The 13,960-nt window shown below is 46.7% G+C and overlaps 1 protein-coding gene across 4 annotated transcripts in view; it reads right to left on the bottom strand.

The window, feature by feature from the left end:
• Window positions 1-2,676: 2,676 nt before the first annotated feature.
• Window positions 2,677-13,960, bottom strand: part of CIART (circadian associated repressor of transcription) — a 36,195-nt gene continuing 24,911 nt past the window's right edge. The window contains exons 1-6 of one of the 4 annotated variants that reach the window (XM_042439525.1): window positions 12,288-12,384; window positions 8,153-8,749; window positions 7,282-7,357; window positions 4,567-4,645; window positions 4,011-4,140; window positions 2,677-3,467 (exon numbers count right to left, since the gene is read on the bottom strand). In XM_042439525.1, coding sequence (XP_042295459.1) covers window positions 2,898-3,467; window positions 4,011-4,140; window positions 4,567-4,645; window positions 7,282-7,357; window positions 8,153-8,749; window positions 12,288-12,347 — 1,512 coding nt within the window. In that variant the 5' untranslated portion in view covers window positions 12,348-12,384 and the 3' untranslated portion in view covers window positions 2,677-2,897. Of the gene's footprint in view, window positions 3,471-4,010; window positions 4,141-4,566; window positions 4,646-7,281; window positions 7,358-8,152; window positions 8,750-9,353; window positions 10,480-12,287; window positions 12,385-13,960 lie in introns of those variants that run through there. The other 3 variants (XM_042439524.1, XM_042439526.1, XM_042439527.1) reach the window with 3 other exon arrangements.

Raw genomic sequence — 13,960 nt, forward strand, 5'->3', positions numbered from 1 at the left:
ATGGCAACGCAAGCAGGCCTAGCAGTAGAACTAGGCCTCAGGCCTGGGCAAATGTTATTAAACATCTCTCTATGCATAATGCATACATACTTTTCAGTCTATGCTTTTAATGGGCCACTTGGTTACTAAATATAATGTTGTTACTGTTAATAAATATTTGTTTATTGCTCCATGTTTCTTTCTTTTCTCCCCTTTGGATTACCTGGCATTTAAAAAGAATTCCAGTATACATACATTCTACACTGCAAAATTGTGAGATACAGATTTCTTCTAAGTACCAAAGTACCAAATCAAATGAATCAGGACAAAACAAGTGAAGCAGCAATTTCCAATTTATTAGTTACAATCTTGCAAGAAGGGTGTCTCAGGCAAGAGACCACCTTTTTAAGTATGTAAAAACTCCACCCATAACATATCTCATCATACGTCTCATGACCATTTAAATTAGCCATTATAGATTCATAGGTGTGTTCTAATATTCATAGCCCCCTATTTATTACGCAGGGTCAGTTAGAAATGTTTGTGAACTGTAAGTCACCCTTTTATAAAAAAGTATCCTTGTCAATTAGTGAGAATAAAACTCCCGCATCTCTTGATTTATTTCTCCCTTGTAACATTGTCCTTGATCTGCAGGTGCAGACAAAGGTTTATTTACTTTGAAGCTTTTTTGTCTAATTTAATTGCTATGTTTGTAATGCAAGTCTACTTCATTATTTATTTATTTTATTTTTTTCTAAACAGGACACTTAGCCATTTTGATCATCTTAATAGAGCCAAAAAAATACTATATAAAATAACTAAGTCCAGCATATTTTATAAGTTTAGCTAATTTATAATCAAAGATATAAACCTCCTTTATTCTTATAAAACAATATATTTAATATTTAATAAATAATAGTGTTATAAAAAGCTTATCTAAAAACTCTTTTACTAACATATTTTTATAAAATTCCCTTTCAGTTATAGGGCCTCAGCTGACCTTTACTCAATCCTATTAGAATAGATATATTGATTATAATAGTATACATGTATATATGTGGTTCCATACTATTTATATGTATGTACTGTAATCTAATTATAGCATACGATTATATAATCCTTTCTACGCTAGTCATGTTTCTAACTCTTATTAAATCTTATGTGTTTGATTCAAATCCATTTCTCTCAAAAATTAATGCAGTTTGATACTGCTTTACTTTCCATAGTGTGTGTGTGTAAAAATATGTTTTATTCTTTTAATAACTATCTGTTTTAATACTGTAATAATTTCAATTCCTTTTTAATATACTTTTTTTCCTGTTTTTTTTAAAATTGTATTGTTGTTTTTTTAATGTGAAGCTGTTCTGGGAAAAGAGCAGGACACAAATAAATAAATAAATGATGGTCCAATGCTATGGGGTTCTGGGATTTGTAGTTTTCTGGAGATATTTGGCCTTCAGAGGGCCTTCTGGGGGCATTTTGGATCCACACACACATGTAATGTGCATATATATATATACACACACACACATACATACTCACACACACACATAATGCATACATATATACACACATAATACATATATACTACACACACACACACAGCAGACCACGAAGAAGTAATACACACACACCTCCAAGGGGGCCATACATTACCCACTCTAGTCTAAATAGCCAAAATGATTTTGAGCCAGAATCTTCAGAGGAGGTGATACTTGTTTATGTTTATGGGACAGTATTGTGGCCAGCATTGCGATTGTGGTGTGATACAAGAGCTTTAGACGAACTTGCTGAGTAGCTCCATCTATGGGTCCTCCTGGCCCAAGCGACTCCATAGAGACTCCACATTTAGGAGCAATGTATCTGCACTGCTGGTTAAGAGCAGGATCCGCAGGCTGTTGGCTTTCGTGTCTTGTTTGTGAGCCTCCCCAGAAGAATCTGCTTTTCCACAATAAAGGTGCTGGATTAGGATGGCTCTTTGGCTTGTTCTCTCTCCTTTAGTTTTATTTTATTTTAAGATAGTGTGGAATGAAGTAAAAGCACCCGGATGTATGTTTTAAAGAGATTTCCGAGTAACATGGGTAACACATTACCTCCTCCCCCATTGCGAACAAAAGAAGTGCCACTGTATTCTGCTCTGGTCAGGCCCCACCTGGAATATTGTGTCCAGTTCTGGGCACCACAATTCAAAAAGGAGATTGAGAAGCTGGAGCGTGTCCAGAGGAAGGCGACTAAAATGGTGAAAGGTCTGGAAACCATGCCCTATGAGGAACGACTCAGGGAGCTGGGCAGGTTTAGCTTGGAGAAAAGAAGGTTAAGAGGTGATATGATAGCCCTGTTTAAATATTTGAAAGGATGTCATATTGAGGAGGGAGCAAGCTTGTTTTCTGCTGCTCCAGAGAACAGGACCCGGAACAATGGATGCAAGCTACAAGATTCCACCTCAACATTAGGAAGAACTCTTCCTGACAGTAAGGGCTGTTCGACAGTAGAACACACTCCCTTGGAGTGTAGTGGAGTCTCCTTCTTTGGAGGTCTTTAAGCAGAGGCTAGATGGCCATCTATTGGGGATGCTTTGATTGGATTTCCTGCATGGCAGAATTGGGTTGGACTGGATGGCCCGTGCGGTCTCTTCCAACTCTACGATTCTATGATTCTATGAAAAACACAGGGGAAAAACCCACTCGTTGCAAAAACTCATTGACAGCCACCGCCGCGGCTTTTATTGAAACCAAACATTCTTCCAAAGCCAGGCTTTGCAACATCTCTCGGATGTACAATGAAACATTTTTAAGTTAAAAATAAAAAAATAAAGTAAAAAATACAGGACAGAGGAAAGCAAAGGGGTTTTTTTGTTTTTTAAAAAAGGGAAGAAAATAAATTCACACATTTTGGGAGACACAAACAGCTCAAAAGTTTCAGGAGTGGCAGTGATAGGCAGCCATTTTCTGTCCCTCTGAGGCCGCGCTGGAGGCAGGCAAGTTGGGCAGAGACCGAGAGAGACCCCCGAGGGTCCCTTTCACAGGATGGCCTCCGGCCATGACGGCGCTGGGCAGACTCTGGCATCGCGGAAGTGGTGCGCTGGAGTGGCAGCAGGCCAAGGAAGCCGGGACGGAGGCCATGGACGTGGCGCGGGCAAAGGCCCCTGGGGCAACAGCAGCTGGGTTTGGAAGGAAGACAACTACCCCGTAGGGCTGGGCACCGGGATGCAGGAAGGCCTGGCCGAAGGTGGAGTTCGCCTGGCCAAAGCCCACGTGGCCCAGAGGAGGGTTCGAAATGGGCGAGGTGTGGATCCAGGTCAGGTTCATGGCCGGCCAGTCGCCCAGGAAGCGTAAGGGCTCTCCTTCCCCCGGAGGGCTGGGTTTGTCCTCCTCGGGTGAGTCTGTGAGGTGCGTCTGGAGCAGCTCCTCCGTCGGGGGACTCTCCCTAGAGCCCTGTGGGGAGGCTACCTGCCTGTTCCTTGTGGTGCTTTCTGCTGGTGTGGAAGACTGCTGAGGAGGAAAATGGCACTGAATTAATGGAAAGGAAGCAACCATCAAAGCACTTCAGGGGTTTTAATAGCTAAGCTAGCCATGTTGTTCCATGGGAACAAAACCCATGTTGTGTTGCATCTGCACTGGCAAGATATAAACACTTGGGTCTCCCCAGCCATCATTGTGGATGATTATTAAAATAAGCCAATACACATTGCTGCCTCAAAGCCAGTCTCCTTGCTCTGGTTAAGCACTTTTGCACTGGTCTGGATGGAAAGGCGTCCATGGCAATCCAGGCCTGTACATGGTTGCTGTCCAAGGCAGAGGACAGTCAGGACGTGCAACTGCTAAAGAAATAAACCCCTTCCTAAACATAAAGAAGACCATTTGGCTGAGAGCCTCAGGCCAAGCCAGCCAGCCTCACTTCAAGAGGAAGCATGCATGGCTATGCCAACACCCACAAGCTTTCTGCAATCAGAAGAGGCAACACTGGTTCTCAGATCTAAAGATGTCCAACCCAAAGGAAAACAGGGCAGAAGGCAGAAGTCCTGGACTCACCTTTGTTGCCTCACACTTCTTCTCTGCTGCCTCTCCGGTGTGGTCGGCGCACGAGTTCTTTAAAGCAATGTGGGGGAACCAGACTTTCAGCATCCTCTCCACTTGCAGAAGGGTGCCAAGATATCGCTCTCTGGAAAGAGGAGGAGGAAGAGAAGAACCATAAGCACAAGGGGAGAAGGAAGTAAAGAACATAGAGCTAGAGATGCCCAGCCTAAAGGAACCAGGAGGAGAGTGGCGGTGGTGGCGGCATTATTTGCCATTGAGTCGACTTTGATTTGTGGCAACCCTACAGCAGGATGGTTCTGCCAGTTTATTCTGGCTTCCAGGGAAAGCCCACATTCCTTACAGCCCTCTGCCTTATATTTAGCCCCACTGGCACCAAGGCCAATTACAAAACTGGTCAATCCTTCCCAATGCCAGTGCCTCATAGAAACATCCAGCTAGGGTACAAAGAGGAAAAGAGGGGCTGAGTAAAAGGCTTTGTACAAAAAGGGCTTCACTGTGAGAGACGCTGTGACTCGAGGAACGCCAAGAGAACAGTGAACATAGTCCTTACCCCATCTCTGGCTTTTGAAGGACACCAATTATCCGCTGGATCCTATCCATGGCCACACTCTGCTGGAAGCTACTGAGCCCTGGAGAATCAAAGGGAGAGAGAAAGAAAAAGACCCAGCAATTAGCTCCTCGTTGCTGATGTTTGCAAAGCTGGAATAACAGTAAAAGAACAAGAAGTGCATTAAGAGGAATAGGTGTGGAGCACCACAGAGTGCTGGCTCTCCCAAAGGCACCCAAAAATCCTCTACGGATCGGGTTCTCCTGTATCTCCTCCATGAACTTGTCCCAGCCCTGAGATCCTCTTCCTCCATTCCTGCCAGCTTTCAGGGCACAGCTGGTATGAACAAGGGAGGCAATGCTTTCTCGGTGGCTATTAAATAATCCTTCTAAAGTGTATGTTTTAAATCATATTGCAATAAATAACACTGAGGGTCACAAATCTGGTCTGGTTCCTTGAGGAGGGGGTCCTGGTATATGACCCCAGAGTGAAAGCAGGCAGGAAAGAGGGTGCACAAGGAGCCTCAATCTGCTGCAATGTCCCAGACAGGGAAACTACAGAGCCTCCGGGTGGATGCCAAAATCCCAAAGGCTCCAGCAAGAGGAGGGTTTTGAGAATCCAGCCTAGCAAGGTTTGCCAAGGGAAAGCGTCAAGGTTTGACAGTGGCAAGGCTGTCCCAGCACTAGCAGCGGCGTCTGGAGGGTTATGGGAGGTGCAGTTGCCAAACCAGTGGCTTTGTGGGAAGAGACGGCAGGGCAAAGAGGCTCTCCGAGACACATGCAGGCAACTATCATTTGCTAAGCTGAGGAGAAGCCCAAGGGAGGGGAGTGCGGGAAAGCAGGCAGGCGTCCGCGTGCTCCGCTGGCAGAGAGGCATGCCTTTGTGCTCACGCCGGCACACGTGTGGGGGAGAGAGAGAGAGAGTGTGTGTGTGTGTAACAAGACCTGCACAAAAGGAGAGCAGAGAGACAGGAAGGCTGGCATCTGCCCTTGCGGCTGAGAAAAAGCATTGCCAAAGAGGGATGGGAATGATCTCTGGTTTTGCAAATTGATCTTTCCCCCCAAGATCAGATACAATCTGGTGCCTTTAGTTTATATTTAGGTGGGACTCACAGGAAAATATAGCAAACTCAGTAGTAGTAGTAATAACAATAATAATATAGTAATAATGTGATACCTTTATTAAGCCAACCAAATGGTTCAAAATACATTATGCAAGTTTTTGCTTCTTTATCGGGCCTGGGTGTTAAATGTTATTTTAGGGGAAGAGAGGTGAGGATGGAGAGTCACACATCTGCCTCTTTCTTGAAATGTTAAAGCCGCATTTAAGATGGCGGTGTATGGATGCAAAAGCAAGGCAACCAACTTTCCTCCCCTCCACTGTCAGAAACAAAAGCAGCTCCTCTGAGATCTTCCCTGCTCTGCAGACAGAAGCTGGTTATGCGCTGTCATCATTATGGCCAAGTCATAAATCATCTTTATGGGCCCATTCCCAGCAGAAAGGCAGGGAGGGGAGGAGAGGCCTTTAAAAAACACCACTGACTCTCATTGGGTGTCGTTTTCATCACCCGCTGTTGTCCCGTTCTCTGGGACTTTTTGCAATCCTTCCCTCCCATCTATGAATCACCCAAGTGAAGGGTGGTGGCAACAAGTGCATGCTTTTTGCAGGCATGCTGCCAGGGCTTTGAAAGCCAAAATAAAGTGTGCCCAGGACTGGACCTTGGTGAGGATGCCAGGAAGGGAGATGCCCAAAGGCCTGGACCCATGGCCCCAGATGGCTACCAAGGACAGAGTCCAGCAGCCGTAACAAGAGTCCATAACAAGAGAGGGAACGGCCGGCTGTTTTCCTTCCCAGGAGAGTGTCTCTTACATAATCCTTCTCCCTCCCTGCCAGCACACCCTTTTTGTCAGGTGGCAAAAAGCAAATAGTATTACATAACCAGCTCTTTTCGGAGCCTTCTCTCAACTACAACTGTTTTGAGGGATGTTTTTCTACAGCTGACTTTGGAGTTACATTAAAACTTCCATGGGCAAAGGGTGGCCTCTCGAACCCATTGCCCCACAATCTGCCCAATTTAAATAAAAATATCTATTTCCCAAGCTACGCTGGGAAAAAAGCTCTCAAAATGTGCGAGAGCACACAAAAATACCCAGGGTCATTTGTTTTAACTGGTTGCAAGTATTACAAGGGTTTAAATAAAGTTATTAATAACAACAACACTGTCTGTAGCCCCACTCAAAATGGCAATAGCAAGTCCTTTCCCTGTCACTATTTTGAGAGGGATAGCAGAGGAAAGTAGAGCTGTTTCGGCTTGATGTGTGGGAGGCGTGCGAAGTGAGGCAATCCAGAGTCCCTACATAGCTGCCTACCTCTGTCTTAAAACTACTAACATGGAGAACCTCGAAGGAACATGCCAAATTAAAGCTAACCTACCCTGAACTTTCAAGGTAGTGGAGAAAGGGAAAGACACTGGAGCTTCCATTAAAATTCAGTTTTCCCCCAGACCCCAAGACATAAACCAAGAAAGGTGTGATCCCACTCTCTGGTCTTCTCAAAAGCCAGAACTTAGAAAATGGGTTGACTGTGTGCATGCTTCTATGTACAAGTGCCTCCTTTTTTTGCCCCTTGAGCCACAGAGAACCTTTCCACTCAACACTCCCAATTCCAAACAATACAGACCCCACCACAGACCTACAACTCGCGTCATTGGATCCTTACCTCGGTCGAAACGGCCCATTCTCAGCCGGCGGAGAAGCTCCATGAGCGGCCGGACAAAACCTTGAAGTTCCCAGCACTAAAGAGATGGAGGACAAAAAGGGAGAGAATGCATAAGGAGGCTGAACCAAGCAGAAAAACAAGCCACAAGCAAACATAACCCAATGGTGCCAGTCATTTGGAAACTGATTAATTTTCCCTTCTGATCGAACGCTGGGCACAACCCAAGCCAAGCTTTGCACCCACACCCCTGATCCTTTTGCAACAAAGAAGTCATGGGTTCTGCAATAGCTGCATCTTCCAAGGTGCCTTCAAAGGCAATCCACCTACATCCATTAAGTCACAGCAGTTGAGGTGGAAGCCATCCTACAACTTGTCTAGTCCAACTTCCGGGGTCAGAATCTGCCCTCTGGAGGAGCAGAAATTGAACTCGTCTTCCAAGTGATGGAAGCCCTTCACATCTCTGAAGATATCTACCTATCAACCCCCTCTTCTCCAACCTTGGTTGACAGTAGGGATGTGTCAAAATAACCCAGAGAGGCCAAGATGCATGACCTGCATTCATTAAACAAGCAAAGCCCCAAAAGCAGAGCATCACTCAGTGATGTAGTCTGCATTGTTGCTCATGAGTATATTCTCCTAGTCTTAGAAATGAAGAAGAGTCTATATAGGACGCTTCCCTCTGGATCCTTCAAAGACCAAAGACCCTGAAGCCTATTTGGGTTGCTCTCCACTGGATGAGGTATCAGCAGATGTTCTCTACACACTTTCAAAACAGTTATGAGGATTAGAAGTGTGGCAAACTGGTTCCACTAATTCCCAGTCAAATCAATGGCTTCCCACTTCCCTCAATGCTAGTTCCTTCTGAACCAACCTTTTGTGCGAAGAGATGGTCCTTCTCGGTCCAACAGGGAGAGCGTGGACTTTCCCGTTCCTCTGTCTCCCCGTTCCTCTGCCTCTTTTTCCCTCGTGCAGACAGTTGGGACACGTAAGCGTGGTTTGGGCCACCTCCCAAGGTGTTGCTTGACCGCTTGCGGCCACTGGACCCTTCCAGCCTCTTCTGGCCACTGACTGGCCTGAGTGGGCTGCCTTCTGTATCCATCAAGCGGTCACAGTATGTGTCCTCCACGGCCACCGGATAATGGCAACAGGGGCCCATCATGGCCTGGGGCTTGGCCGAAGCCAACAAGCCCAGCGGCTTCCGCACACGGCGCTTACGGTTGTGGCAGAGCAAAGCTGGGTTAGTCCGTCCCGATCTTGTGGAGAAGAAAAAGCCCCGGCCATCCGGTCCGTCTCGTTGGTGTCTCACGGGTGCTGACTCCTTCTCTGTGTCGCTCTCGCTTTCCGAAAGGAAGACCTGAAAGTCGACGCAGCGCTGCTGCTCTTCCTCTTCCTCTTCACTCTCAACGGAATATAAAGACTCGCGGGAAGAAACGCTGTTGGAGGACTCCATGGTTGCCATCAAAGATATCTGGAGAGAAGAAAAGGAGCAAAGGTCGGTCAATGATGCTTGGGTCTTGGAGAGAGGTTCAAGCAAACACAGAGTATATAACCAAGAAAGCAGGTGTGTATGCATGTGTCTATATGCCATGGGGGGCTCCTTGGCAAGATTTGTTCACAGGGGGTTAGCTTTTGACTTCTTTTGAGGCTGAGAGAGTGTCACCTAGAGACCTTGGATTCAATCCCCACAATTCAGCCGCAGTGTCCTTTTTAATTCCGAGTGCACACTGGGTGGCCTTAGGCAAGTCACATTCTCTCAGCCTCAGGGGAAGGCAAGGGCAAGCCTCCTCTGAAGAAATCGTGCCAAGAAAACCCAATGACAGGTTGGCGTTAGGGCTGCCATAAGTCGGAAATGACTTGAAGACGCATAACAACAGTCAGAAATGACTTGAAGGCACGCAGCAACAACAACAAACACACCACCTCCCTTGCTGTCAGGAATTATGACGCCAGTTGGGGCTGATGGGAGCTCTAGTCTAAACCAACTGGAAGGTAGTAGAAGGAAGTCTCTGAATGTTGTTGACAACTAGCACAGCCAGGACTGAGCCATGCTGGGAGTGGCAATCCATACCCACCAAGCAAGATTCCCACCAGATCCTTGGCAACTCTTTGCAAGAACACTGGGCTGTGGAGACATTTCCACACATCTGGGGAAGAAGCACCTGAAAGCTATTAAACTAGGCTGCGAAATCCCACTGGTCCTCCGTGCCAAAAAGCAAGGGAAAGAAATGATGAAAGCCAGCCCTGGCTGGATGAGGAGGGTACAGAGCGTTCTGTGCCGCCGAGGCATCGATCTGCAACAACAGCCAGCGTCTCCAAAGGGACACCCAGTCCTGCCTTTTGGACACCTGGCGTCTAATCCGTGAACCACCTTCAATCCCAGGCAGGACAGAAATCCAATACAATAAAACAAATAATACATAAAAGGCAGGATAGCAATAAAGGAAAGACCTTGAGATCTCTCCACAGGTCCTCCTCCCAAAGTCTGACTACTATACTTTCCTGTCAAATGGCTGCCCATGTTTCACCCTAAGGCTGGGCTTCCACACCCAAATAACAACCCATAGCAGTGCATGGGGTCAAAGGGAAAACGCCTTAAAAAAGGGAGGACACCCATCCAGAACGGCCCCAGGCACATCCACCGGACTCTCCTGAACAACAACCTGTCTGCGCATGGGAGCAAAATGTGCCAAGGTGCAACAGCCCTGGTTTCTGCTGCGGCTGCAAAAACTGGACGCCTCTGACTCTGGTGCGAAGGCGTGCAAAACCTTCGCTCCATCATTCTTGTGTATTTTGTGAATCCCGAATCTTTCGGGAATCCCAAATCTATATATATTCTATATATATATAGAATTCAAAGACATAGCCCTGTTAGTCTGTAGGATCACTCGGTAGAAAGATCTTGCAGCACCTTTGAGACTCACTGAAAGAAAGAAGTTGGCAGCAGGAGCTTCCCTAGACTTTAGTCTACTTCATTTCAGATCCAAATTGGTATTTCAGACAGGATTTCCCCAAATGCACCTGAGGATGTAAGACCCAAGTTTACGAAAGCTGCCAACTTCTTTCTTTCAGTTAGTGCCAAAGGTGCCTGAGTCTTTGGGATTGCCTCCCAACTCCCAAAGCCCAAGGGCAGGGAACCGTCTAACTAAAAGATTGTATGGACAGCGTTGTGTAAATTTACAGCGCTTTATAAATAAAGGTTAATAACAACAACAACAACAACTCCATCATTCTGTGAAAGGCAAGGAAATGGGCAACCTTTCAGTTCATACACACTCATGGACCTGCGCTGTGACTTTTTGCCTGCTATGGACAGGAGCAGCAGACGGCGTGCCTCGTGGACGTTCTTGTCATCAGCCTCGCCGTGCCATTGCGCATAAGCAATCGGTGCCGCTGCCAGCATTCAGAACTTCACAACACGACCAGAGCCCACCCACCGAACCGTTACGCTTTTCCCTGAGGGGTGCTTTCTCTGTGCATGACGCCAAGGATCATCCGCCTCGCCTTCTCTCCATTCATATTCACTTGCCTGGCGTGCCACAGGTTGGCTTCTGGCGCACGCTGTGTCCATTGAGAGCCCATTCAATGGGTTGCCATCTTATGCAGCCCCACACTGTGGGGTGTGCTCTTCCTAATACTACTATTACTTGCCATACATCAAACTGGCAGCATTTTCAGCAAAAGGGGACACTAAGGATAAAGGCATCTAACCCACTTTTTCACCCCAAACGCTGCTTTCCCCTTCTTCTTGGTGGGTTTTTTGGGCTAAGTGCCCACGTTCTGGAAGAAATTATTTGTTGATGTTTCCGAAGACGACAGCAAAACATCAGGAATAAATTCTTCCACAGCCACACAGCCCAAAAACCCCACAAAAAGGCTACAGAAACACTTTTTGTCATGTTGACAAAAAAGGTCCCATCCCTGGCGCTGTTGTGTTCAATGGCCAAAACCGGTCTGACAAAGTGACTGGCCCATAAAAAGGTTGGAGTAGCCAACCTGTCTCCAGTCGGTGGCCGCTCCCAAGATACAAACAGGATTGGCTCTTGGAGGGTTTGCGGAAAGGTACATCGTCACACAGGTTTCTTATGATCCCACAAAACGTTAGAAGAAAAAGCTTTGCATTTCTGTACAGAAGGTACAGATCTGCAGAAAGGAGAGTATGCATCTCTAGAAGGAAGCCGGAACCTTGGCTTTGCATAAAGTGAACCATCAGACCTTCTTATGGTCCTGCAAGAAGATACAGGGGGACACGGTACAAATGTATGTACGTATATACTGCATATATATACACATACATACATACACAGACACATATATATACCTTTACCTTTCAACACAGACACACACATACATAATATATATATATATACACACACACACACACACACACACTATACCTTTACCTTTAAACACACACACATATACAACATATATATATATACACACACTTTATATATTGAAATGTGTGTGTGTGTGTATATATATATATATATACACACACACACACACACACACACACATACAGTTTAGCATATGTGGATCCTAAGGTTTCTGTCTTCTTTTGTCTGGATGCAGGAATAATACTATATTTTTCATAACTTTGCATTTTCTATCCACACATCATATATATAAATAAATATATTCACACACATATACATTATACTGTATATGTCCCATGCATATATACAGGCACAGACAACACAGGGCAACACTAAACATATCACGATTCCTGGCTTTAGGCAGAAGACAGAAACCTTCGGATCCGCAAGAGCTAAACTTGAATCAAGCGAACCTATTCTTCCTAATGGCGGACACTGCAGAATATAGAAGATAAACAAAGATATAGATAACTAAAGGTATCGATAAATGCTCGGTTTCCTGCAAAGGAAGCCTCTCCTCTTCTGCTGATGGCTCTTGCTCATCAGTCCTTAGCGCTCTGCCTATGCCCAGAGGCCCCCATGCCATGCCATGCCCTCCCCATCCAGGGCTTGAGCTGCTGCATTACTCACCTCCTTCTCCTCTCCTTCCTCTGCGAAGAATGGGACCCTCTCCGCCTCGGAGCCAAGCATAGCCTCTCCTCTCTTCCTTCCCAGCCACGCGGACACGTGCCCCGTCGCACGTGCCCCCCCTGGCCACGCCCAATGGAACGCATCCCCCGCGCCCCATTGGCTCCCCGCGCGACCCAATCCCCGCCCTCCCGCGCTCCCATTGGACGGGAATGAGGAAGCAGGGGCGCACGTGTCCCGCACGTGGGCACAAGGAGCCTGAGCGTGGCCCGGACCGTGTCTCGGCGGGGTCACGTGGACCATGGCGTGGCCCGCCGTTGCGAAAGGGGGCGGGGCCAAAGGGGAGGGAGGGAGAGAATGAATGAATGAATGGAAGGAAGGAAAGGCGTCTTTAGCTTTAAACCTTGCCATCCCCTGCAGAGGCTGAGAGAGTGTGACTCCGCTGGAGGAAGGAAAGTTTTCTTTTTAACGTCTGGGAGCCACTGGAGTCACTTGTTTCCTCTCGAATGCCGCCGTGCCTCCCATCCGCCAAGAGGGCATCGCAAACCGTGCCATTTAAACGCAAGCCTCATTGCAGTTACAAAGATGCAAAGGCACAGATGCCTGTGAAACGTCAGGAATAAACTCTTCTAGAACATGGCCAACCCACAAAAACACTGTGGATGCCAGCCGTGAAGGCCTTCGACTTCCCATTCAGTTTAATGTTTCATGGTCGAGCTTTATTCGGTTTATTATCATTTTACATGAACTATCACAGTTTTCTTCCTATAAGCCTCTTTTGGTTTCCTCAATGGTTAATGAATTTGGTCTAACTGTTAGCATTACCTCTTTTTTTGTGTCGTTGTGCACCTCACAGTCATTTCCACTTAAGGCGAGCCTATAAATAAATTAATGATGGGGTTTTCTTGGCAAGATTTGTTCAGAGGGGGTTTGCCATTGCCATCCTCTGCGGCTGAGAGAGCAGACTTGCCCAAGTGGGTTGAATGGGGATTCGAACTCCGGTCTCCAGAGTTGAAGTCTAATACTCAAACCAGGGCACTAGGCTGGAGGAGGAAATGAACACGGATGCAAACCGTTGTGTTAAGAGGATAGGGCACCCTGACCCTTTCGGACTCCTTTGAGGCAAGCCTAGCAAAAGATCAGAGCCTGGCGGTTATTTCATTTTTCTTCTCTGCCAGGCAATGACCCAGAGAAAGAGATGGCACTGCATCCGCAGGCGGGTGCCTAAGAAGACTATAGGGTCACTTCTTACTAAAGTACAGAACCCAGGATCCCACAAGAAGGCCCCATGACAGTTAAACGGTTATCAAACTGATGTATTTGTAGTGGTGGATACACCAAGCAACATTTCCTCCCCACAGAATCACATCCAAAAAGTGATGTGAGTGCTGTGATACAGTGGTCCTCCACATTGGCTGGGGTCGGGGTGAAGGACCCCCCGTGAATGTGAGAAAGCCACAAATACAAAAAACCCACTGTTCGTTTTACCTAAGAGAACCTCTCTAGAACCTCCAGGTCCTCCATGCAACTCGTGGTCAACTTGTGCCAGGGTTTGACTACAGAATCACGCTGGAGGACCTACGAATGCCCAGAGAGTGCCTTCTCTAGGAACTTCTAGTTCTCCAAGGCAACTCTATGGTCAACATCTGGCAGAGTTGCGCCGAGGACCAGAGACT

This window comes from Sceloporus undulatus, chromosome 9 (assembly GCF_019175285.1).
Source record: "Sceloporus undulatus isolate JIND9_A2432 ecotype Alabama chromosome 9, SceUnd_v1.1, whole genome shotgun sequence".
NCBI classification, from domain to species: Eukaryota; Metazoa; Chordata; class Lepidosauria; order Squamata; family Phrynosomatidae; genus Sceloporus; species Sceloporus undulatus.